Genomic DNA, 27,032 nt, shown 5'->3' on the forward strand with positions numbered 1-27,032 from the left:
ATAAAATTTTTCTTGACTGGTTAATGCTTGAAAATTTTTCTATTTTCTTCAGATGTGTTATTTTGTTGTTGTTATCATTACTTCATTGGAAAGTTGGTATCAGGGAGACAGAATGCTGAGATTCTTGGGTTTGTAAAAAATTTCAAAAGCATTTTAGGCCTTTTCATAAAGAGAACAACATAAGAAAAAGAAGTGTGGAAGATCCGTAACATATACAGTAAGTAAAACTGATCATAATATTGGAGTCTGTAAAAGTCTCAAAAATTAACTTTGATTATAATAACTATACAGCTGACTTGAAACAATTTTAATTACTGAAACTCCTAAAAATTTACAAAGATACTTTAAACAAATATCTTAGTATCGATTTGAATGGCACACATACTGAGTAAGTTTTAACTTGATGTCTTCTATGGATTGCAGATAATTTGAATAAATATTTTCAAACTTGACAAGTAGCTTTTGGTATGAATTTGAACAGTCCTCCAAATTGGCCATGATTGCAGCCCAGCCTTGGTGTTGAAGGTGTTCATCATGGACCAGACTTTCACAGAAGGAACTAAGTTTCTTGGCAACTTCATACATTTCCTATATTGAAAATGAAAAAATAAATAGTAATAGAAGGTAATGTTTCTGTGCACATTTCCACATGTGTACTTACATATATACATGAATGCATTCTGAACATATTTTAAAGCATTGTTAAGGTTATGCTTTAACTTACCTTATTTTTTTTGGCTTGTTATGATAGTGAAGGAAGAGAAATACCTAACTCACTGCTTTTGGGAATATATATTGATAAAATATCAACTGGGGGCAATTCAGCATTAATGATCAAAAGCAAAATGGTATCTAGTTTTAGCAAAATGATTCCTTATCTAGGAATTTACCCCATAAGAGCTTAAACAAATAAACAAAGAATATTAAAATTTCTTTATTTCAGTACTATAAAATGAAATGCAAACAACCTCAATGTCTATCAAAAACATACCAATATAATGAAATTTATGTAGCATCAGATGAAGTATTTTTATATATAAAGATATGGAAAGATCACCATATAGTATTAAACTTAAAAGGCAGGGTGCTGAATTTATAAATTGAATTTTCTATTTTTATATATTATATAAAAAATGAATTACAAATGATCTATAGATATAAATGAGAGACTTTTTTAAAGGACTGGGGGTAGGGTGACATGTGGCATCTGGAACACAGCATACCAGACATACTCCAGGACCTCTATCTATACTGACCATTCTCTTCATGTCTTTGAGATATACAAAGGTTTCTTAAGAACAAAAACAAGACAAGACTATTGATAAACTGAAACTTGAACTAAGAATTTCTATTCATCATGAAACATCATTAGTTGAATAAAGGCCAGCCACAGAATGGCCAAAGATACTCCCAACATATAAAACCAACAGAAAGCTTACGTGAAGATTACATAAAGGTACTAACAAATCAATCAGAAAGATTAGCAACCCAATAATAAAGAAACTAGAATATTAATGTCACAAAAAGGATACTCAAATTTCTCATAAATGTAAGCAAACCTGCTTGTCCTTGTTAATTATCAAATACAAATAAACTCACCATGGCCTACCACTACACATACACCTATCAGAAAGACTAAAATTAAGAGCATCACGAAAACCAAGTATTAGTGAGTATGTTCAGCAAGTGGAACAATCACACACTGATGGCAGGAGTATAAATGGATACAATCATTTCAAACAACAGAACAGTACATAAAGCTGAAAAGAGGCAAATCCAAGAGAAATGTTAAAGGTGTACCAAACAATGTACAATGAGAGTCACAGCAGCTTAATCACAACAGTCTTAAACTGGAAATGACATTCATCAACAGTCAAACTGAAATATTTGTACAATAAAATACTATGTAGCAATGACTACAAACCATTAACACACACACAATTAAATGAGTGAATCTCAGGAACATAACAGTAAGAGTCCACATATGAAAAAAATCAAACTGTATAATTACACTCAAAGTTCTAAAGAGGCAAAGTAATTTATGCTTTAGGGAAGACGAATGACGGATACTGACTGGGAAAAAGAATGAAGCAGGGTTTCTGGGGTGATACCATGTTTTACAATTTGTGCTTAAGCAGTTTATGTAAATGAATTAGAAATGAATGTGTATGTATATAGTTCAATAAACAAAAACCTATCATTTTACTAATGAAAGTAAACTGAGTTTAAGGTCACACCACAAGTAATAGGCCTGAGTAGATTTAAACTCAAGTAATGTGAGTATGTATAGAAGACCACACACTTGCCCATAAATTATAGTGCCTCTAATTCCTTATATACTAATAAACTGTTTCACTTAAGTCACTGTTTTGGTTAGAGGAGCTTTTCAGTGCTTTAAATTCTGAAAGATACATTCTTCCCACCACCTTCCATTCTTCTTTCTCACAACATTCTTGGCTATTCTTGGACATTGATCCTTCCATGTGAACTTGAAATCCATTTTATCTAAAACAAAACCAAATAACCCCAAATTCTCTCCAGTCTGACCTCCCAAGCAAAAACGCTTCACCACTGTGGAAATTTTAACTGTAACTCATTAATTTCGTGAATGCATTATCTTTAATATTAAGAATATTTTCAGAATATTTCTTTGTTTATACTTTGTGTTCTTAAATATAATTGTATATAGGTATTTTTGTTGCTATTCAGATTGTGATGTACAATCTGAATATTTCCTATTTCCATTCCAAATCAGGGCTAGTTCACCGAAATCTGAATAAAAATTATCACATATCCAGTCACCATATAAAAATCCCTTCTAATAGGTTTGTATTAAATTCGAGTTTTTCTTTTCCATTAATGTTACCATTATTTCATTTTCTTATTTTGGTATATATCCCAGAAGCTCCAAAATACTGAATAGACTGTTTCTGATTTAGGCAAAAATGACTCTAGCATCACACTGATTTGAAAATATATTTTTATGTATTTTTTATATTTTATTAAGTCTGTGTTACATCTCTCTTTTGTTTCCTTCTATTTTATTTATTAGGAACAGCCACTGAAATTTTAACAAATGCTTCTACTGGACAATATTAATGTAATCCTTTATGTTTTATAAAATATTAATGGTTGAGACAACTAACTAAATACACCCCCAATATTGTATCGTCCTTGCATTCCTATCATGGCCTCATTGCCATTAATATATTATTGTTTAATACTCTTCTAGGTTTTATCTGGGTTGCTCCCACCGTTTGCCTGAAGTAAATAATGTTTCTATAAACACCCGTGTACATCATTATGTTGCATTATATTCTCCTGGAATAATTATTATTTTTGTTCAGCCATTAGTGTTAATAGGCAAGTACAATTATTTTCACAAATTCAATTTTTTATTACTAATTTCACTTTGCTCTGTTTAATGATTTAACATCTTCCTTGTCAAATATTAATATTGCTACTTTTTTTTTCATTTACCTACTACTTCTGGGCATACCAATCTTTTAATCTTTTTAATGTAATGTGTTTTAATACCTATATGTTTTTCAACCAAATCAAAATTTTATTACTTTTTAAATGGCATGTAATTGTGTAGCCTAAAGCTTTGCACACCAATATTTGTATAATAGTATTCTTGCTTTGTTAATAATCCTAAAAAAAAATTTAAAAGATTCTATTATATAAATTGTTTACAGAAATAATTTTGGCTTCTCAGAACCATTTCTGAACCCTTTAATGCTTATTAAGTATGTCCCAGAAAGATGAGGTTATTTTCTTTTTATGTTATATCCTACATGAAAATTGTGGTAGTTTCAAAAACATATATGTTACATCAAATCCATCTGCTAGGTTTCAAAAAAAGGGGCAAATGTAAACATAAATAATGTATTATTTTATGAATTTATTTTTATAAAAGGTAAATACTGTTGGTGGATTTTAAAAGAGCATTTTTTTCATGCCTGAAAGTAAAATGTGATGGCTTACAGTCAATAGTACAGTCAAGTACTAGCAAATTAAAAGAAAAACCAGTGATTGGCAAACAATTCCTGGAGGCTATAATACAAAAGGTATGTATTAAAAAGAAACTTGGTTTTCCTCCAGGACCTAGTAAATATGAATAGGGGAAAAAGAATCACATTTTGAAGTTAGTTAAGCTTTTTATTTATGTCTATTCTAACACAGTTACTTTATTGATTAAAACAATGTTCAGAAGTCATTATCTGCATACCATTCTTTAGAAAAGAAGTTGAACAAATCACATTTAAGACCACTTTCTGTATTTAAGATCTTGTCACTGAATGACAATGTAGAATAATATTATGTGGTCCTGAAATTTAAAAACCAGACATACTGAACACAAAATATATTTTTTTAAAGTTTGTTGTTTTACACATTTTTTTTTCATTTTTCCACTGTAATTTAGAATATTGTGCTATTTTAGATTTGAATGCTTTTAGGGGTAATAAATTTGTTAGAATATTCACAAACACCTAGTAAGTTACTAACTCATGAAAATATTACCAAGTATACGTGCAAAACATTTTTGTTAAATGGATCAACTTTTAATTTTAAATTATACTATATGTAAATAAATATTATATCTTAAAAAATACTTCTATCTTACCACTGCAAGTTGTGTCCTTGAAGCAACAGTGTGAAAAACTGCAGGCATCATAAGAGACTCTTCAACTTTTATTTCCATGTCATTTTCTGTTGAAAAGGTAGTTTTAGGAATAGCAGGTGGAAGTTCACATAAGATCATTTCTTTGTTAAAAAGAAAAATTGGATTTGTGTCCTATAAAAGTAAAAATGCAAAAAAAAACTAAAGTAAAATATTACAAATACTAAACATGCAACTGCCCTCAATACATGAAGCAGATACAACTTCCTTCTGAATGCTGAGTTCCCAATTTTCAATTTGATGTGAAGGTGGAACATGTTTGAATGAAAAAGCTGTTAGACACCTACCGTCCCAGCACTGTAAGTGCACACTCTTCTATCTGCAGCCATACACTCTCCTCCATTGACAACCAACACCTGGTGCTGAATAGCAATCTTGTATTTGCTATGAATAGCATGCTTAAGATCTGCCACACTTTTAAAAAAAGGGAAAAAATCAGTTATTTACATTAGCACAATGACAAATATTTTTATTATCAAAGTAGCACTATGTAAAAATATCTGATAGATTAATAGATTTTACTCTTTCAATTTTGCACCAAAATAGTAGTAAAAATACAAGCTTCTTTATCTCTAGAATTGGATTTCATAACTAACTGTTTGACTTTAGGTGAATAAATCACAGACATGCCACATCTAAAAGTGAGTCTATGAAATACAGACAGTAGAAATTTACTTTCATGCTTTTTATATAATGTAGCAAGGAGTATGTTCAAATTAGCATCAGGTTTGTTAATATCCCCAGAACAGAGGATGTGTGTTAAATTTCCACATGACATTACACAACCATATATTAAATCTAAACCACATAAAAATTGTTTCCTTTTCCTATTTTTTAAAAAAAAATCCCTCCTATACAAGCAAAATTGTATTTTATAAGGACTAAAATATTTTTTAAAATAATTTCACGGTTCCATTTTTACAAACTAAGATTATTCATTCCATAAATTACTTATCATATTTTCACAGTCAGATTTGTTTATTCTATATTGCTATAAAGTCTCTGCTCTTATGGCCACCATAAAAATATAAACGAATGTGGAAATACACAGTGGAGAAAAAGTAGGTCTTCAGTTGCTCATATGGAAAATAATTAATAAATAACAATACATGAATAAACTCTGGGTTTCCTGTACTCACAACTGTACACCTACTTTTGCCTTACCCTCTATTTGCTGTTTCTATTTCCTTACTGTTTGGAGTCAAAATACATGTTTCCCCTCTTGAAACCCATCCCCACTTTTTACAAATGGAAGAGGGCATTCAGTAGTCAAATATTTGCAATCCCTGCACAGCTGGAGAATTATTTACACATAAGTCGCACTAATTTGGCTATTAAACCATTGTCTTCATTCACACAAGAAAATTTAAAAATTACCAAAAAATGTGACTGATAATATGTTGCTTTATACATCTAGCAATAATCTCCTCAGCTGTGTCCTATGAAACTCAGAATAGCAATCATCTATAAAAACTTCCGGTTGATAACTTTGCTTTGAAATCAGTATGTCTGTTTGTGGATGATTTGTTTATTTTGAATAATGTCATACATCAGAATAAAGCTCAACAATGATTTTAACTTCAGCATTTTAGAGAAAGACAACAATATACTAGAATGAAATACTGTATTAAGACTTGCTATATCACTACTTTTTATTATCAAAGAAATACTTTTCACAAAATCAAATCAAATAACTTTTGCATGCACAAAATACAAAGCTGATGAGAAAAAAAAAAGAAATACAGCTCACGTTTGCACTGTAAGTTCAGTGTCAAATGTTAGGGTAGTGCCAGTGTTAACCAGAAATACATATAACTTCATGATTTCTCTGGATTCTGTAGGCTTATACCTCACACTCTGATACAGTTACTAAAAGAAAGAGACAAGACAAGTGGTCAAACTTAAAACACATACAAATACCCTCACATAAGGCACAGCATAGTTGTACTACATAACAAAAATGACGATGACAAGTTTTTATGTTTATGATGTCTAAGTAGACAATTTAGTAATTAAACTTGTTGCTTAAAAACAAATTAAACTAGTAAAAATCATAAGTGTTTTACAATAAAAATAATTTAAAGAGAGAGGCCAGGTTAAAAAAGTTGTGTACATGTCATACTGTTCTACACTAAGAATACAACTAAAAACAAAAATTAAAAAAATTTGGTCAAACATCTTTCTAACTCACTAAGAACTAAGAAAAGTTCTTCCCCACTCTTTCCCTCTAACAATAAAGTCTTAAGGTTAAACTTAGAAACAGCAAATAAAAGTAGCCACTAACTTGGCAAGTTAGGGAAAAAGAGTTAGTCCCACTTCCTTCTACTCAGTTGCCTCTGAGTTCCCTCTCCACTCGAAACCCTCCATGTAAGAAACTCTATCCCGAACAGTTTCAACACCTCCTGAACAGTAGAGAGAGCCTGGAAATCAGAATATTTAAAACAACTCTGCCATTAACTACCTGTCAATGTCATACACCATATATAAAATAAAACTTCCTCATCTATAAAATAAAGAGAAAGATTCCAATATCTAGCATTTTATTTTTAACAACTGGAGGTAAACAAAATCACTAAGATTAATGAAAGTGGTAAAAGACAACAATAAATAAATTTCCAGAAACTAGTAGGTATCTTTATATTCTTTCCACATGACATTAAGAGTAAAATTATCAGGAAAAGAGAAAAAAACAAAGTATTTAAAGTTAATGCTTCCTGGATCATTATTTTAAATGCCTTAGACTCTTTATAGATCTACTGAAAATTGTACTGTAAAGGTAGGAACTCTTACTTACCGTCAGGCACTGTGAGAACAACCACCACTTTTCTTAAAAAAGCAGATTAAAACTGGCTTATGTTTGCTTTGCTTGATATTGGCAACTGAATGGCATAACTGGTTAAACTCAGTGAACTGAAAAAGAAAAAATTCTGGATTATTATAGAGAGAATAATTCTGTATGTGAAAATAACATGTGATTACTGTTCTCTTCATTTTAAAATTACCTACTGAAAGAGTAATCTCTACTCTGTCTCTTTCCTACCTGCATTCAGTGAAACCCCAAGCATGTGATTTCCAGCTCACATCACTCCATTAAAAGACATCAAACAAAAATCTCCAAAGAACTCTCCAAACTGCCAAACTCTACCATTTTTCATTCCTTCTTAAAATATAATGGTAAAAGATAAAAGAGACCAGGTTGTAGAGCCAGACTGCTTGAGTTTGATCTGGCCCCATTACTCAAGTTAGTTACTTAAAAATTTAAGTTTCTTCTTTTCTAAAATAGCAATAAAAATGGTACCTTAAAGAGCCCCTCAACCTCCAGTTAGCCATACTCTAGTGAAATCCTGACTCCCACTGCCCTTGGTTTGGGCAGGGCACATGATCTGCTTCTAATCAATGAAATATGGCAAAGGTGATGAAATGCCACACGATAGCTACTTCTAGATTATACTTTCTGCCTTGCCAACTGACTTCCTCCCTCACCAGCTTTGATGAAGTAATATCTGCCATACGGAGATGCCCACGTGGCAAGAAAATGAAGTTGGTCTCTGGCCAAAAGTCAACTAAAAGCTGAAGGCCTCAATCCTGCAAGGTACTGAATCTGACAACCAGCATGAGCTTGAAAGCAGATCACTCCTCAGTCAAGCCTTAAAGATCCTAGCCTTCCTGGCCAACACCTTCACTACAGTCTTGAAAGAGACCCTGCAGTAATAAAAGAACCAGCCAAGCCATGCCCAGAAACCATGAAATATATTTGTGTTGTTTTAAACAGCTAAAATTGTGGTAATTTCTTACTTAGCAAGAGTATCCCACTTCATAGGAATACGATGACAATAAGAGAGAAAAAATGTTGATGTATTAGTATAGTGCTCAGCAGATAATTAAGAATTCAATAACCCTAACTGGGTAGCTCAGTTGGTTAGAGCATTGTCCTGATAAACCAAGGTTGCCAGTTCAATCCCTGGTCAAGACATAAGAACCAACCAGTGAATGCATAAATAAACAAAAAGATGTTTCTCTCTCTTCCTTTCTCTCTCTGCCCACCTCTCTTTTCCTCTCTCTCTAAAAATCAATAAATAAAATTTAAGAAAAGAAAAAGAATTCAATAAATAACCGCAGGCCCCCTTCTTGGGCTCTTCCTCCTTTGGAAACACTCCAGTGGTCAGGTAGGATCTCAACCATCCCTGCTCACCTACCCCCATGGCTACAGTAACCACCACTGCTGATTCCCAAACCTAGCCCAAATCTCTCCACAGACCTAAGTTATTTATCCAACCCATCTCAAACTCCAAATTTCCATATGCATTTCATTATTACTGTTTCTAAAACTGAGTTCCTTATTTTTTCCTACCTCCTAACGTACTCATTTTTTCAATTGGTTTTTTTTTGAGGGGGGTAATATGTTTTTTAATTAATTTTTTATTGATTATGCTGTTACAGTTGTTCTATTTCCCCCCTTCATTCCCCTCCACCCTACCCCCATCCCCACTATTACCCCCCCCTTTAGTTTATGACCATGTCTCAAGTTCTTTAGATTCTGTATTTCCCATACTATTCTTGCCCCTCCATCAATTTTCTATCTACTGTCTATGCTACTTATTTTCTGTACCTTCTCCCCCCTTCTGCTCCTCCCACTCCCCTGTTGCTAACCCTCCTTGAGATCTTCATTTCTATGTTTCTACTCCTGATCTAGCTGTCCTTTTAGTTTGCTTTTGTTTTAGGTGTGGTTGTTAACAACTGTGAGTTTGTTGTCCTTTCACTGTTCATGTTTTTTAAACTTCTTTTTCTTAGATAAGTCCCTTTAACATTTCATATAATAAGGGCTTGGTGATGATGAACTCCTTGAATTTGATCTTATCTGAGAAGCACTTTATCTGTCCTTCTATTCTAAATGAAAGTTTTGCTGGATAGAGCAATCTTGGTTGTAGGTCTTTGGATTTCATGACTTGGAATACTTCTTTCCAGCCCCTTCTGGCCTGTAAGGTCCCTTTTGAGAAATCCGCTGACAGTCTGATGGGGACTCCTTTATAGGTGACTGTCTCCTTAGCTCTTGCTGCTTCTAGGATTCTCTCCTTCATTTTAATTTTGGCTAATGTAATGATGATGTGCCTTGGTGTGTTCCTTCTTGGGCCCAACTTCTTTGGGACTCTTTGAGCTTCCTGGATTTCCTGGAAGTCTATTTCCGTTGCCAGATTGGGGAAATTCTCCGTTAGTATTTGTTCAAGTAAGTTTTCTACTGGTGGCTGTTCCTTTCCCCCTTCTGGTACCCCTATAATTTGGATATTGGAGCATTTAAAGATGTCCTGGAGGTTCCTAAGACTCTCCTCTTTTTCTTGAATTCTTGCTTCTTCACTCTTTTCTGTTTGGCCATTATTTGCTTTCTTCTGGTCCACTCCATTGATTTGAGTCCCAGTTTCCTTTTCATCGCTATTGGTTTCCTGTGCAATTCCATTCATTTCGATTAGTTTCGCCTTCATATATTTGTCTAATTTGTGGCTATAATCAACCAGTTCTGTGAGGATCCTGATGACCAGTGTTTTAAACTGTGCGTCTGAGAGTTTCTGCTATCTCTTCATCGCTTAGATTTATTGGCTCTGGGGCTTTGAGATCTTCTTGAGCCATTTTTGGTCCATTTGCGCCCCTTAAGTCTGAGGAGCGGAGCCTTGGACTCCCAGGTCGCTGGGTTGTGACTCTGTATGTGGAGGCGGGGTCAGAGCGGGTAAATGGCGGCCCCCTCTGCTGTTTCTCACAGCTGGGTGAAGAGCAGAGCCTTAGGTTGTTCACTGGGGCAGGGCCACTTAGGTCGCTGGATTATGACACTATGTGGAGGCGGGGTCAGAGCAGGGAAATGGTGGTGCCCTCCACCGCAGCTTGCCGCTGGGGCTGCTGGCTCTCGTCCAATCGCCCACTCCCTTGCTTGTCTATCCACACATGAATGTGCAACCACAGTCAACCCACGGCCCTGCTCCCTCACTGTTTCCCCGCGATTGCTTGCTGAGTTGCCCACCAGGTCCAACCCTGCGCCTGGATTCTGTCTGACCGAGTTTTCCTGTGCTACCCCGCTCTGCCAGCTGCTGGTTTTGCCCCTCTTACCTGTCAGGCTGAAGAATTTATTGTTATCAGACTTCCGAAAAGTTCAAGTTTCTGTGTTCTGGCTGTGTTTTCTGTTGCTATTATTTAGTTGTCTCTAAACTTGGTTGTGTGAGGAAGCACGGCGTCTCCACCTATGCCTCCATCTTGGCAGAAGTCATGAATGTTTTTCTGTTTTTATTTGTTGATGGAATCTACATTCACCCAATCTCTAGGGTGAATTCACATTCACTAGGTCTGTCATTTTCCTCAGGAGATATATATAAGTAAATATTTGTACCTAGCCAATTCTAACACAAATACTTAACTATCTATTCCTGCCTGAAATCAAGCCCTCATTGATTCTGGATATTTACAAACTGCTCCATATCGCCACTATCCCTGGTCCACCAACATCCATATTACCTTCAAAGAGACCACTCTAAATGCTCAGCTAATCGTGCTCACTGCTATTGTAAATCAGCTGTGATAGATTTTTTTACAGCAGCTGCCTTTTATGAGTATTTACTATATTCCAGACAACCACTCTAAATGTTTTATTAAGTGAAATTCTTTCATTTGATCCTCAAGAATCTTTGTGGTGGGCAGATATCATCATTATTATTTTATAAAACAAAAACTAAGAATTAAGGACTTAAATAATGTCATCAGTTATCAAACCCAGGCAGTCCAATTATACCTTCTCTTTCTTTAAACCTATACAAAAACATCCAATAAGACAGCAAAAACTGTATGGCTTCTTCTTTTCCACCACAACTTAACTATTTTCTTCCTCCCCATAACTCCCAAACACCAAATCGCTTAAGCTCTTTAAACAAAACAGTTTAAAAGTCTTTGAGCCCTCATCGGAGCTGTTTTCCCTACTGAAAATACTCCTTCCCCCTTGCCCTACTTCCCAGCCCAACATTTTCTTTCACAGATTTAATCACAATCATATCATTAACTGTGCTGTGTACTCTTGTCTTTTATGCTCCCATATATTTTGATGTTTCTCTTCATATTTCTCACTTGTACTGAATGGCACACTTCTTTACAGCAAAGCCTATGCATTCCTTAGAACTAGCTCTAAAATATTTTCTCAATAAAAATGAATAACTTTTAAATATTTTTAAATTTAATAATTTTAAAATAATTGTACTTCTATACTAGTAAAATATTATTCTATATCCTTGTTAAAACTGCTTAGAAGTCACATGCTTGACATCTACCACAGAATTTCTTCAGGTTGTTCTCAAAGAAAGAGCCCTAAATTTTCCAACATCATTATCTCCATGACAATAAGGCTCCATCTCATTAATAAGCCCACTACCACCATTTACGGGTAATTCAAATACTTTACAAACACACCCCAATGACTTGGCCCAACTAAACAGATACTAAAGTTCCACCTAGCTAACATATAAGACGTATGTTCCTATTATACTACAGATTATTACCAAATCCTTTTTTTAATCCTCATCTGAGGATATGTTTATTGGTTTTAGAGAGAGAGGAAGGGAGAGAGAAGAGAGAGAGAAACACTGACTGGTTGCCTCCACACACCTCACTGACCAGAGATCTAACCCACAACCCAGATATGTTCCCTGACTGGGAATCAAACCCGCAACCTTTTGGTGCATCAGATGACACTGCAACCACCTAAGCTACCTGGCCACAGATAGCATCACATTTTTTAATGAATAAAGAAGTGGTCAGGAAGCCAACAGATTAAAGTGACAAATATAGTTGATTTTCATAGCCTGCAGGTAACAGAGCTAGGTTCCTGGGTGAGTAACAATAAGCAAGGTCCCCTGTGAACCCCTGTAGAGTGAAAAAAATATTGTTAAAAGTCAGCAAAAGTTTGAGTACTTCAAACCAGAGCATGACCTAGTATATCCTGACTTAAATTACTTAATAGCAATATTTCCACAGTATTATAAATGCTTTATAAACATTAATATTGATGTCAACAAATCACTCCAACTTGTAAATTCACCACAATTTATATACTTACTATTCCCAGGGTTTGTTTTTTTAATCTCACAGATATACATTTTTCTTATGCTTGTGATTACTTCCATAAAGTAGGTTCCTATTAAGTAAAACTGCTGGGTTAAAACATTCAAATATTAGAATTAAGACTATAGAATTGATTCCTTTAGCAATTTATGCTCCTCAGGCAATATACTTGGTCAACCAGTTGACTGTATCTTATTTTTACATGCTTCCTAATATTATTTAAATTATATTTAAATACTGTCTTTGATTACTAGTGAGTTTGAACTTCAGCCATTTGCTTTATCATTTGAGCCACTTCCAGCTCCATACATCTCTCTCCATATATTTCCCCTGGACAATCTGATAGTAATTTGCAGACAGATGTCTCGTGTGTTTGCTAACAGCCAGGATTTTCTCATACATAACTACAGTACATTGATCAAATCATTAAATTTAACACTGATGCAGTGTTATTATGTAACCCACAGTCCACATGCAAATTACTGCCCCAATAATATGTTATAGTGTTCCCCCTATTCAGGATCCCATTCAGAGTAATATATTAGATTTAGTTGTAAAATCTATTTATTCTTCTTCATTTTGGACAGTCCATCAATCTTTCTTTTCTTTTCATGATCTGGATCAATAATGCTCTCAATCCATCAGAGGCTTTAGAAATTATTCAAGAGAAAAAATGACCTCAGTGCCATTCCTCTGTTCCATAGTACTTATGGTAAGTGAAAGAAATTCTGACAAGTTGTAGAGGCTACTGTGTGCATTGAAATAAACACCAATCTCTTAATCTGATAGTCACCAGAGAAACAGCTCAACCTAAGAAACCACAATCATTAACAATGCTAACAAAAAAGCCAAGCGAACAAAATTTATTTGAGAACTTGTCTGTCATATTTCATGAACAATGTAAACAATTTCAAGGATAGTTTTGATTACAGTGGTTCTAAAAGTTCTGGTTCTATTATCCAAGCATACTCGATACTACTATTTGTCCTTTAGCTCTCAGTCTAACTGTTTCTTTCTTTCTTTCTTTTTAAAGAGAGAGAGGAAGGGAGGGAGAAAGAGAGAGAAAGAAACATCAATGTGTGGTTGTCTCTCACGTACCCTTTAGTGTGGACCTGGCCTGCAACCCAGGCATGCACCCAGACTGGGAATCAAACCAGTGACCTTTTGGTTTTCAAGCCTGTGCTCAATCCACTGAGCTACACTAGCTGGGTAACAGTTTCTAAGTGAAGTTAATGACAGGATGGAATCATTGACCTACCCAGAAATGATATCCCATGTTTTCATCCATTATCTATTATTTATGGCCATCAAACAGGCAGCTTTAACCAGAAGCCCCCATCTGATTTTTCACACTCTACATCCTTATTGTAAGCTACCACTAAAGGACTATCCTAGAATAGCACAGAGAAAATCTAACTAGTAAGATCAGTCAACATTTCCCCATGGGTCTACTAGTGATGGCGGTCTGTGAGTAAATGTCAGGCTTATGACTTTACAGCCACCAGTTACTCATATTTATTGCACATGCCCGAAGTAAATGGAACATAAAATAATCATCACTAACACTTAAGCAACTCATTATACACCAGTCATTATACTCAGTTGTGTAGTAGTCATTACTTTACTTATTTTTTGTAACATGTAAGATATCCATCTCATCACTGTTTCCTTTTGCAGATGAGGAGTATCATTCAGAGGTACTCATCTTGTCTACAGAGACCAAACCTTGGTAAATATAAGTTCCAGGGGTTTAAAAACAGGTCAGTTTACAATATTCAATATAAATATCACTTGAGAATCTGGTATGTCCTGGGCATTTTCTTAGCTTTGGGAATAAAACAGACAACAGTATGAAAAAACTGTATTCACTCATGAAGTTTATATTCTGGCAACATGAATATTTTTATCTATACACAAACTCTGTATCTACTTTCAGAAAGAATAATTTTTAAAAAGGCATTTATCTTCTAAAAACAATTCCAAAATACATGCTTGCACATTTCTGCTTTATTCTTTAAAGATAACAATGTTGTTGGCCTAATGAACTAAAGATTATTAAGCTACATGATGCCCTCACAATTCCTTTTGTGAGAAAGATTAGTTTTACGCCCATCAATCCAATGACCAAACTGTGGCATAAAAAAAGCTCAATCATTTTGCAGACATGTTGCAAAAGAGCAGTACAACCAAACTTAAAATCCACAATTGATCTAGGGAAAAAAAAGAAAAACATGACTGTACTGCTAAAACATATGTAATCACCTTCAATGACTTGACATTTTACCACTTTCTATGACCATTTTTAAGTTTTTATTTTTCTAAATACAACAGTTCTGGAATTAAGTAAGGGGGGGATGGCAGAACACTTTAAAATGCGACAAGGTAAGGTTTGTTTGTTTTTTTTTTCCTTAACAAGGTCAAAGGCATTATAAAACAAAGTTGGATATGTAAGGAATGGTGTGGGGTGGGTAGAGCAGTGAAAAACCAACCCCTGGATCAACAGTAGCCCTTTCTTTTTTCTATAAAAAACCTACAAGAGTCTAGATAACAAGCATGCAGACCTCCTCTTCAGTGTGACTACTAACTAGCATCACCTACTTATCTCACTTCCCATACTCTTCAAAGGAGCTGATTCTTACTGCTCTTCAGGTTGTCTTTTTTTTAGTGTGATTCCTTTTTTTTCTTTTATCTCATCAGTATTTTTTTTATTCCCATCCCCCAATACCCCCCCTCTGGCAACAACCAGCTTACTCTCCATATTTGTGTTTGTTTATATTTTGTTTTACTTACTCATTTGTTTTTTACAGTCTACGTATAAGCAATATTACGCAGTATTTGTCTTTCTCTGATTTATTTCATTTAGCATATTATACTCTAGGGTTCATCCATGTTGTCACAAATGACAACATTTCATTCTTTTTCATTGCTAAATAATATTCCATTATATATGTGTATGGAGGGACAAAAGTAGGTTAACACTTGAGTATGCAAAACAAGAGTTCATTCTTGTATTATCTACTATTGTGTTATTTGCAGAACACTGCAAACCTACTTTTGTCAGCCACAGTACACACACACACACACACACACACACACACACACACTCTCTCACTCTCTCTCTCCATCTTCATTATCAGTTCATCTGTTGATGGACATCTAGGCTGTTGCCATATCTTGGCTATTACTACTAATGCTGCAATGAACCTAGGAGCTCATATATCTTTTCAAATGAGTGTCTTTAGTTTTTTTAATAGATACCCAGAGGAGAAACTGACAGATCATATAGCAGGTCTATTTTTAATTGTTTAAGGAATCTCCATACTATTTCATGGTGGCTGCAATAATTTACATTCCCACTAATAGTGTACAAGGGTTCCCTGTTCTCTGCATCCTTGCCAGCATGTGTTACTTGTTGATTTACTGACAACAGCCATTCTTACAAGTGTGAGGTGATAACTCATCGTGGCATTCCTGATGATAATGTTGAGCATCTTTTCATGTTTGTTGGTCACCCATATGTCCTCTTTGGAAAATGTCCATTCACATCCTTTGTCCATTTTTAAATGAATTTTTCTGTGTGTGTTAAGTTGTATGAGCTCCTCATATTGTATACTTTGTATATTAACCCCTCATCAAATACATCATTAGTGAGTATCTTCTCCCATACAGTTGGTTGTCTTTTTGTTTTGTTGACGGTTTCCTTTGCAGTACATAAACTTTTTAGTTTGACATAGTCCCATTTTTTTTTGTTTTGTTTTCCTTGCCAGAAAAGATGTAGCTAAAAAGATACCGCTAAGAGCGATGTCAAAGAGTTTCCCATGTTCTATCCTGGGAGTTTTATGGTTTCAGGTTTTACATTTAAGTCTTTTATCCAACTGAGTTTATTTTTAATCTATTTGAATTTATTTTTGTATATGGTATTAAGAGATTGGTCTAATTTCATCTTTTTTTTTTTTTGCATGTATCAGTCCAGTTTTCCCAGCAACACTCACTGATGAGACTATCCTTATACCATATTGTATATGCTGGACTCCTTTGTCATAGGTTAATTTACCATGTAACTTTTTTCTGGTCTTTCTATTCTATTCCATTGATCAACAGCTCTGTTTTTATACCAGTACTACAGTGTTACAACTATTATAGCTTTATTGTATAGTACTTTGATATCAGAAAACTTAATACCTCCCACTTTGTTTTTCCTCAAAATTTCTTTGGTTATTCAGGGTTTTTTGTGGTTCCATATAAATTTTAGGACTAGTTGTTCTAATTATGAGAAACATGCCTTTGGTATTTTAATAGGCAATGCACTGAATCTCTTCATTGCTTTAGGTAGTTGAACATTTTAATATTAATCCTTCCAATTCATTAGCAAGGTTTTGCTTTCATTTATTTGTGTTCTTCGATGTCCTACAGTTTTCAACGTAGAGGTCTTTCACTTCTTTGGTTACATTTATTCCTAGGTATTTTATGCTTTTTGATGCAATTGTAAATGGGACTGTTTTCTTAATTTCTCCTCCTGATATGTTCATCAACTGGTATATAGAAACACAATGGATTTCTAAATGTTGATTCTGTATCCTGTAATTTTACCAATTCAGTGATGAAGTCTAATTTTTTGGTGAAATACTAAGGTTTTCCTATACATAGTAAGTACCATGTCATCTGCAAATACTGGCAGTTTTTATTTCTTCCTTTCAGATGTGGATGACTTTTATTTCCCTTCTTGTTTCACTGTGGTGGCTAGGACTACCAATATGTTGAATAAAAGTGATAGTGGGAATCCTTGTCTTGTTCCTGATTGTATCAAAAAAGCTTTCAGCTCATCACCATTGAGTGACATTAGCTGTGGATTTGTCATATATAGCTTTTATTATGTTGAGCTATGTTCCTCCTACACACAATTTGTTGAGAGTTTTTATCATAAAAGCATAGTGAATTTTGTCAAATGCTTTTTCTGTATCTTTTGGGATGATCTATGATCTATAGTTTTTATTCTTTATTTTGTTAATGTGATGCACATGTGGATTAATTTGCAGATGTTGAACCATCCTTGCATTCCCTGAATGAATCCCACTTGGATAGGGTGTATAGTCCTTTTAGGTTCTGCTGAATTCCGTTTTCTAGTATTTTGTTGAGAATTGCCGCTTCCAGGTTTATCGGGATATTGGCCTGCAACTTACTTTTGTTTTGTAATTATCTTTGTCTGGCTTTAGTATCAGGGTAGTGCTTGCTTTGTAGAGTAAGTTTGGAAGTGTTCCTTTCTCTTCAACTGTTTTGAAATAGTTTTAAAAGGACAAGTATTATTAGTTCTTCTTTGAATGCTTGGTAGAATTCACCTGTGAAACCATCTGGTCCTGGGTAGCTTTTTAAGTAGTGCTCCAATCACCAGTAACTATTTTGTTTAGATATCCTATTTCTTCCTGATTCAGTCATGGAAAGGGATATAGTTCTGGAAATGTACCATTTTCTTCCAGATTGCTGTATTTGTTAGCACTAAATTGTTCTTAGTATTCTTTTATGATATCTGCATTTCTGTGGTGTGTTAGTTATGATTCTCATTGTCAATCACTTGTATGGGCCCTCTCTTTCTTAATGAGTTTGGCTAATGGTCTGTCCATTTTGTTTATCTTTTCAAAGAATTAGCTCTTAGTCATATTGGTCTTTTCTACTGTTTTGTTTGATTTCTATTCCATTTATTTCCATTCTTAACTATGTTTCCTTCTGTTTATTTTTTTTTCTTTTCCCTAGTTCCTTTAGGTGGAGATTTTTTTTTTTAATTTAGGATTTTTCTTGTTTCTTGAGGTAGGCCTGTATAGCTATAATCTCAAACTGCTTTTGCTGCATCCCATAAATTTTGAAAAGTTGTGTTTTCATTTTGATTGGTTCCAAGATAGTTTGTTTAGTCTCCATGTATTTGCTTTTGGCAGTTGATTTCTATTTCATGCCATAGTGGTTGGAAAACATGCTTTACATGATTTCACTATTCTTAAATTTATTAAGGCTTTTCTTGTGATCTAATATGTGATCTGTCCTGGAGAATGTTTCCTGTGCACTTGAAAACAGAAGTGTTTTCTGCAGTTTTGGGATGAAATAAATGTTCTATAAATTTTTATTAAATCAGTCTGGTTTAATGTGACATTTAAGGCCATTATTTCTGTATTAAGGTTCTATTGAAATGATCTATCCATTGATGTGAGAAGGGTACTAAAATACCCTACTATTAATATATTACTTTGGACTTCCCTTTATGTTCATCAAAATCACCTTTATGTCCAACATAAAGGACATAGATATTTAGGTAGATATTTTGTGCATAAATATTTACAACTCTTAACTTCTAGAATTGACTCCTTTATAATAATATCCTTTTTTTTTATATTTTACATTTATTTTGTTTTAAAGTCTATTTGTCTGGTAATACGTATCTTTATCCCAGCTTTATTTTCATTTCTTTTTACCTAGAATACCTCTTTTCTATCTCTCTACTTCCCGTCTTTTAACTTGAAGTGTTGTCTCTTGCAAGATGCTTATAGATGAATCATGTTTTTTTAATCCATTTGCTATCTCATCTTTTTATTGTATTTAATCCATTCACATTTAAAGTAACTATTGATACTTACTGCCATTTTGTCCACTGTTTTTTCATTGTTTTTATAGTTCTCTGTTCCTTTCTCCTTCTCAATCTCTTGCTTTCGGTTTGCTAGTTTTCTTTATTGTTTTGTTTGGGCTACTTTCTCTTTATTCTTTGTATATCTTTTGTAGCTTTTTATTTTGTGGTTAACATGAGGTTTATGCCTATCATTTTATAGCTACAGCAGTCAATTTAAATAAGATGAAGGCATTTAAGGTTGAATATATTCCATAAGGTCTACATTTTGATTCCTTTCTCCATGTTTTATGTTATTGTCATGTTGTAGATCTTCTTGTTGTTTATCTCCTAAATACTTATTGTAGCTTGAGATGACATTTACTACAGGATTTTTTTTTTTTTTATCTTTGGAGTAGGTTCTTAAATTTGATTCCTTGTATTCATTAAATATTTAGCTTTACCTGTGAGACATTTTCCTCTGTCATATTTTTATTCTGGTTATGGCCTTTCCTTTTCTGCTTAAAGAAGACCCTTTAACATTTCTTGTGAAGCTAGTTTAATGAGCGGAAGTCTCCCCCACCCACGCCAGCGAATTCTTTACATCTTCAATTGTGAATGATAATCTTACTGGATTATTCTAAATTGGAAGTTCCTTTCTTTTGGTACTTTAAACACGTCATGCCACTCCCTTCTGAGAAATCAACTGATAGTCTTATGGGGTTTTCTTTGCAAGTAATTCATTGTTTTGTCCTTGCTTCTTTCAAGAGAATCTCTTTAGCTTTAACCATTGTCATTTTAAATATAATATGTCAAGGTGTGGGTCTATTTGGGTTCCTCATATTTGGAATTCTCCTTGATTCCTGGACCTGGACCTGGACGTCTGTTTCCTTTCCCAGGTTAAGAAACTTTCCAGCCATTATTTCTTTAATAAAGCTTCTTTTCCTCTCTTCCCTTCCTTCTCCTTGTGGGACTTCTGCACTGTGATGGTCTGAGCACTTGACATTATCCCAAATGTCCCTTAAACTATCATTTTTTAAAGAATTCTGTCTACTATTCTTATTGATTTCCACTCGTCTGTCTTCCAGGTCACTGATCCATTCTCCTGAATTAGCCAATTTGATGTTGATTCCTTCTAATATGTTTTTTAGTTCAATTACTGTGTTCTTTAGGTGCGCTTAGTTCCTTATTACACTTTCTAATGGTCTGTTGAAGTATTTCCAAAGTTCCTCTATTCCATTCTCAAGTTTGGTGAACATCCTATGACAGCTCCTTTGAATTCTTAATCTGGCAAACTACTTATCTCATCTCCTTAGGGTTTTTTTCAGAAGATTTTTTTTCTTTTTTAAAGATTTTATTTATGTATTTCAGAGAGAAGGGAAGAAAGGAAGAAAGGGAGAGAAACTGCAGTGTGTGGTGGCCTCTCATGCTCCCCCACCTGGGGACCTGGCCCACAACCCAGGCATGTGCCTTGACTGGTAATCAAACTGGCAACCATTTGGTTCACAGGCCAGCACTCAAGCAACTGAGCTATACCAGCCAGGGCTCAGGAGATTTTTCTTGTTTTTTCACTTGAGAGAGTCTTCTGTCTTTTCATTCTGTTTGACTATGTTTGTTATATGAATTAGACAAAATAGCTTTCTCTCCCAGACTTTAAATGTATTCTTATGTAGAAGCAGCCTCTGTATAGGTTGTGTGTGCCAGGTGGTTCTGACAGGCCAGTAAGAACCAAGCAGGTGCCGAAGGCCCTACCGAAGCAGAGTGGCTTCAGGTATGGAGGCATGTACATGTAGTAATACCCTGTTGATTCTAACTGCTCCCTTTGATGGGGTCAAAATGGAGGGCAACACGTCCAGGAATGAGCTGCAGCAACTTCGCAGACCAGAGCACCTGGACAAGAACATCACCATGAAGATGGAGAGGGATATAAATAATGATGGTCACCAGCACCTTCCACCCTGGATAATTCCCTCACCTCTCCAGACTTCTCTATATAGTCTCGCTTATTTGTTATACAAAAGTGCTCTTGTATAGGACCTCTGTTTGAGGTTTTACGTACCAAGTAGTTTTGATGAGCCAGTTGGAGCCCAGCAGGCATTTAGGACACTCGGGGCACTGGCCTGAATAGAGTTCCCACACACCCTATGGAAGTGGAGGGTCTCAGAAACAATGGCACTCATTGATTCCTCTAGCCAAGAGTCTTCCCACGACTCTCAGATAGACCCCTCAGCTTCCCAGCTTTCTGTTTGGTCTCTTTCTTGTTTATTGTTCAGATGCTGTTCATTCAGCCCTCAGTTGTCTTGCAGGAGTAACTGTACCCTATATATGTGTATACTGAGTATTTGAGTTTACTCATGGGTGGAGGAGAAGGGACAAGTTAAGCCTCCTCCTAAATTGCCACCATTTTGGACCCTCCATAGCAAGTTTTTCAAATGAAGGGAAAGTCACCATTCAGAACCTAGCATATACTGAGGTCTAGAAGAACAAGATTCCTTGCATCCATAAATGATTCCTAGCATGTTACAAAGGCTGGAAATTCTTCCATACACTGAGTCATCTTCACTCTGTAAGGTTCTCTGAAAACTTCACAGCTAAAGAAATGTTACCTATGGTAGCTAACAAGAATGTGGCTCAGTGTGAAACACTGATAAAGCCTCCTTAACTCTGAAGCCTACTGGCTATGTGGGGACTGTTCCAAGAGACAAGTGTTGATATCACAGAAGCCCACCCACTCCCAGGGTTGCCTTTCTCTACTCAGAATACACAGTGAAGGGTACCTACACAACAGGGACTCTGCTGCTACTGTTGGCAGCAAGGAACAGAATCTCAGCCTTGTAGTGAAAGTTCCAGGTCACCTGGCTTCCTACCAGACATCTTGGGAAGAAGAGAAGGGCAACTCAGAATCTGGGAGTAACTGAGCAGGAAGTAAAACTTACTGCATTGGCCTCCACCCCCCAGGCTGCTTGGCCCATATCTCTCAGGTGTTTCCCCTGGGTTCAGTTGCCATCAAGCTGATGGTGACTGAGCACAAAGAATGCCCACCACTCTGGATGGCCCATTCCAGACAAATGGGATTGTGCAAGGCAAAAGTTTTCAAAGTACCTACATAGCCTTGATTTTAACCAGCCATGCCTAAATACTTAGCTATCTAGTCCTCTATAAAGAATGTCTGCCAGCTTCTGCTCTAAAGCTGAGCAACCACTGCCCATTTAGTAAGAATTATACATACTCAGTTACCACCAGACATTTAGTAATCAAGGATTAAGCCCCTTGGTGAACACAGGTTCTTTGCAACAGGAATACTATGGAAAGAAAGAACAGCAACAACAGCAAACAGGAAGCCCCCCAGGAGACAGGTCCAATTTCCCAACTTTCTTTCTAACAAACAAGACTCTGGAAGGATCACAAATTAATTGTTCTCTGACTTCTGGAAAAAAAGAAAGAGAAGGAAATTGAAAATGAATGAATCTTTCTATCACCTGCCCCATCATTTAATTTTAACATCAAAAGATATGACGTTACTTTCTCTCCTGAACTAGTAAGTGGGGACAGTGCTACAGTAGTGATTAAGGAAGGGTTACTGGCCTTTTTGAAAAAGTGAGTTCCTATGAACAGGCAAAAATTAATTAATTAATCACAAAGATTCACAATACACTAAGTGGATGAGTAATTCAAATGGTAACAAATGTGAAACCTTTCAGGAATCAAAGAAAACAATTCTAAAAAAGACATTATTTTTCACCTGTCAGTCAAGCAAGATGTTAACCTAAGATTCTAAGATTTTTCAACCTAAAGAGAAAAGAGGTAAAACACATACATTTTTAAAAATATATTTTAGTCCTGACTGGTGTGGCTCAGTGAATTGAGCACTGGCCTGTGAACCTAAAGGTTACCAGTTCGATTCCCAGTCAGGACATATGCCTGGGTTGTGGGCAAGGTCCCCAGTTGAGACATGTGAGAGGCAACTGATCAATGTATCTCTCCCACACTGACATGGCTCGCTCCCTTTCCCTCTCTCTAAAAGTAAATAAATAAAATCTTTTAAAAAGAGTTTAAAATATATATATTTTAGAGATATCAGTATGAACAAGAAAGTTTTCTCCTTCCATATAATATATATTCCATAGCCCCATTGGAAAAGAAGCAGTGACACTCCTAGAGCAGTAAGTGCCTATAGAAACCCGTGCAATAATAATGAATCCGCCTTACCCAAAAGATATCTGGCCTTTGCACCTGGATATGTGAAGTAACTTTAGGCATTTGAAATGTCCTACCTGATAGGAATGTCTTTGTCTGAGAGCTGTAACAACATGATTTATAGTGGGATCTTGGGACAAGACATAGTATAAATTCTGATCTCCAGAGCAAATGGAGACTAAAGACATTAAGTCAACCTCCAAGAACAGCTAGAGACTATAAAGGTGAGCGAGCTATAAGGATGGAGCTCCCAAAATTATCTCTGAATACTAAAGACACAGGTAAGTTGCCTTAGATAGCAGTAATCAGTGTATTGTCACACATACTGGCCAACAGGAGGTAATACTGTCTGATTCTTTGAGCAAAAACGACCAGAAGTTAAGCATTTGGAATCTTTTCAAACACATATCTTCCCCTTTGAATGCTTTTATTTTAATTTATATCCTCTCACTATAATAAAGTTGCAAGCAATCCTAAGCATAGCACTTTCCTAAGTTTTTTTTAAAGCTATTCTAGTGAATTCTTGATCATGAAGGTGTTGTGACCTCCAAATTTGTGGTCAGGTAACCTGAGGTGAGGAAGCCGTGGGTACCACCAAATTGGTGGCTGGGATTCAAAGTGAGGGCAGTCCTGTGAGGGCTGTTCCACTAATGCTAGAGTTGACTAAAATCACAGCATACTCATGTGGTTTCTAAAATGAACCTTCGGAGAAGTGGCTTGAGTCCAAAGGTCTAAAGTAGAAAATGTACCAGTCGTATAAGCCTGGAACATCTTAATGTGCCATAAAGCAAAAAATAAATAAATAAATATCAAGGATTAATGAGACCATGTTGACCATGTTAAAAGGGCAAAGAAATCAACTTGAAGGGACTAACATGGGACAGCTTGAACATTAAAAGAATGGTTACAAATAATTAAATAGTATAAAATGAGTATGTTCATAATGATACAAAAAGGAGGGAACCCTCTAGGGGGAGCTAGGGCAGCAACCTATTGTAAAATCTAAAAACAAAAACAATTAAGCACTGCCCTGGCTGGTGTGGCACTGTGGTTGAGTGCTGGTCTATGAATCAAAGGGTCGCTGGTTCAATTCCCAGTCGGGGCACATGCCTGGGTTGCAGGCCAGGTCCTCAGTAGGGGCTGTGCAAGAGGCAACAACACACTGACCTTTCTCTCCCTCTTTCTCCCTCTCCCTTTCTCTCTCTAAAAATAAATAAAAAATAAAATCTTAATAAAATAAACCCCCACAATCAAGCACTTATCCTATCTTTACTACATGAACTGTACCCATATTTGATGAAGGAATGTCCTTTTTTATAGAAAAACTACAGCTAAATACTATATACTAAATAAAGATGACCACTGTGCAATGAAATATTGGATCTAGACATCAATATATATTAAGTAGTTTGAAGAAATTTCACAGATAGATAAGGCTAACAAACATGATCATATTGGTGGTTGGTCACTCTGCTATTGCCAAAAGTATCTGTGTTTTAACTATAAGTACACAGTCCATGTATAGACTATTCTTGCCCGCTTCCTCACAAAAAAATTGAAACTAAATCTACATCTACCTACAGTTACCAATATATAAGTAATGTAGGCTATAGAGAAAAAGCGTAAACAATGTAAGAAAACAAAACCAGATAAATTCAGAAATGAGCATTCTACAGAACTACCTAGTTTCCTTAATAAATGACTTCAGAAAAGGGAGGAAGAATTCTGTCTATTAAAGGAGAAGACGCATAACCAAATATAATGTGTGGACCTGTTGACTTCTGAATCAAACCACCTTCTGTAAAAAGACATTTCTGAAATATACATGGAAATCTGAATATGAACTAGATATCAGATTTACTAAAGAATTATCCTTTTTATTACATAAAAATGGCATTTTAGTTATAAAATAATGACTTCTGAAAATTAATGTGTAAAATCATATTTGACATATTTTAAAATAGTACAACAAAACAGATGAAGAAAGACGGGGACGAAGGCTTAGTTGGACAAGAGGATAGATAAGATCAAAAAAATACTGGTAACTATTAAAACACATACGATGGACAAATTAGATTCACTACTACTTTTGTATGTTTGCAAATTATCATAATAAGACATTACAAAAATTTTACCATGATTTTAATAATCACATTCAATATTCATATAATATAGGTGGCAATCTACTATACTTCCTAGAAAGCAACTGGTGTGCATGGGGTAGGTAAACAAAAGTTTTATAAACATGCTTCATCTTAAGTGAATAATTTACATATGATTAAAGTACATAATGAGATCATTTACTACTTGTTCAATTACTTGGCTAGTCAGTCATTCATCCATTCATATGGCAAAACAGAATATGGAATAATTTTCAGTAAGGTTTATTTATCATGCTAAGTAAAAACAGTACACAAAATGTGATCACAAATATGTAAATAGAATGCAGAAAAAAATACCAAAACAGTGAAAATAGTCTACTAAAACAATTAGATGCTGCCAGAATATACCATCTTGCTGGTTATAAGCTGAAATAAAGTGAAAGAAAAACAACTGACTTTTATAAAAGATCTTAACAGAACTGGTATAAATTCCTATATTTTGCCATTTATAACCTAAATGATTTCAGAAAAGTCACTTACACTAAGATTCAATTTTCTCATCTAAAAAGTAGAGATAAGGCCCATCAACAGACATATAAAGAAGATATGATTCATAAATATAACAGATTATTTGACCATAAAAAATGAAATCTTAACATTTGCAACAACATGGAAGAACTTAAAGAGTACTATATGCTGAGTGAAGTAAGTCAGAAAGACAAATACAAGATAATTTCAGTTATATATGGAATCTAAAGAATAACATAAACAAAACAGAAGCAGACTGACAGATATAGAGAACAAACTGATGGTTGTCAGATGGCAGAGATGATTGGAGAGCTGGGTGAAAAGGGGACACAGATTAAGAAGTACAAAATCAATAGTTAAAACAAGTATGTAAAGTACAGCATAGGAAATACAGTAAATAAAATTGTATAACGATGTACAGTGCATGTGGGTACTACCCTATTGGAGGGAAGCACTTAGTAAATTATATAAATATCTAACCAGTATGCTGTAGACCTGAAACTAATAAAAATATTGAATATCAACTGTAATCAAACAATTAAAAAACAAAGAAGTAGAGATATCTTCCTTGCAGGTCTATTGTGGGCATATCTGTTCTTCAATACACAGGACTAAAGCAGTGAGAAGTAGAAGGTGAATATAATTAAAACAAGACAGGTCATGAGATGATAACCTATTAAACATAAAATGGTGGTTACACATGGCTCATTATTTTATTATTTTTTGTTTTTAATTCCGTAAGTAAATATAAAAATCCAAAACCAAAACTTAGACAATTCCAGAGATTCATCAGAAGTAAAATGACAGAGCAAGAAACTCTGATCAATAACCTATTTGTTTTGTTATT

General features: G+C 34.9%; 1 protein-coding gene across 5 annotated transcripts in view; it reads right to left on the reverse strand.

The window, feature by feature from the left end:
• Positions 1 to 27,032, reverse strand: part of RB1CC1 (RB1 inducible coiled-coil 1) — a 101,965-nt gene that overhangs the window by 62,236 nt on the left and 12,697 nt on the right. For 4 of the 5 annotated variants that reach the window (XM_037143604.2, XM_037143603.2, XM_053661216.1 and 1 more), the window contains 5 exons: positions 7,479 to 7,594; positions 6,435 to 6,553; positions 4,972 to 5,098; positions 4,628 to 4,798; positions 386 to 588 (listed from right to left, as the gene is read on the reverse strand). In XM_037143604.2, coding sequence (XP_036999499.2) covers positions 386 to 588; positions 4,628 to 4,798; positions 4,972 to 5,098; positions 6,435 to 6,505 — 572 coding nt within the window. In that variant the 5' untranslated portion in view covers positions 6,506 to 6,553; positions 7,479 to 7,594. Of the gene's footprint in view, positions 1 to 385; positions 589 to 4,627; positions 4,799 to 4,971; positions 5,099 to 6,434; positions 6,554 to 7,478; positions 7,595 to 27,032 lie in introns of those variants that run through there. The other variant, XM_037143605.2, reaches the window with a different exon arrangement.

Source organism: Artibeus jamaicensis, unplaced genomic scaffold (assembly GCF_021234435.1).
Source record: "Artibeus jamaicensis isolate MK-2021 breed Jamaican fruit bat unplaced genomic scaffold, CSHL_Jam_final scaffold_916, whole genome shotgun sequence".
Taxonomy (NCBI): domain Eukaryota; kingdom Metazoa; phylum Chordata; class Mammalia; order Chiroptera; family Phyllostomidae; genus Artibeus; species Artibeus jamaicensis.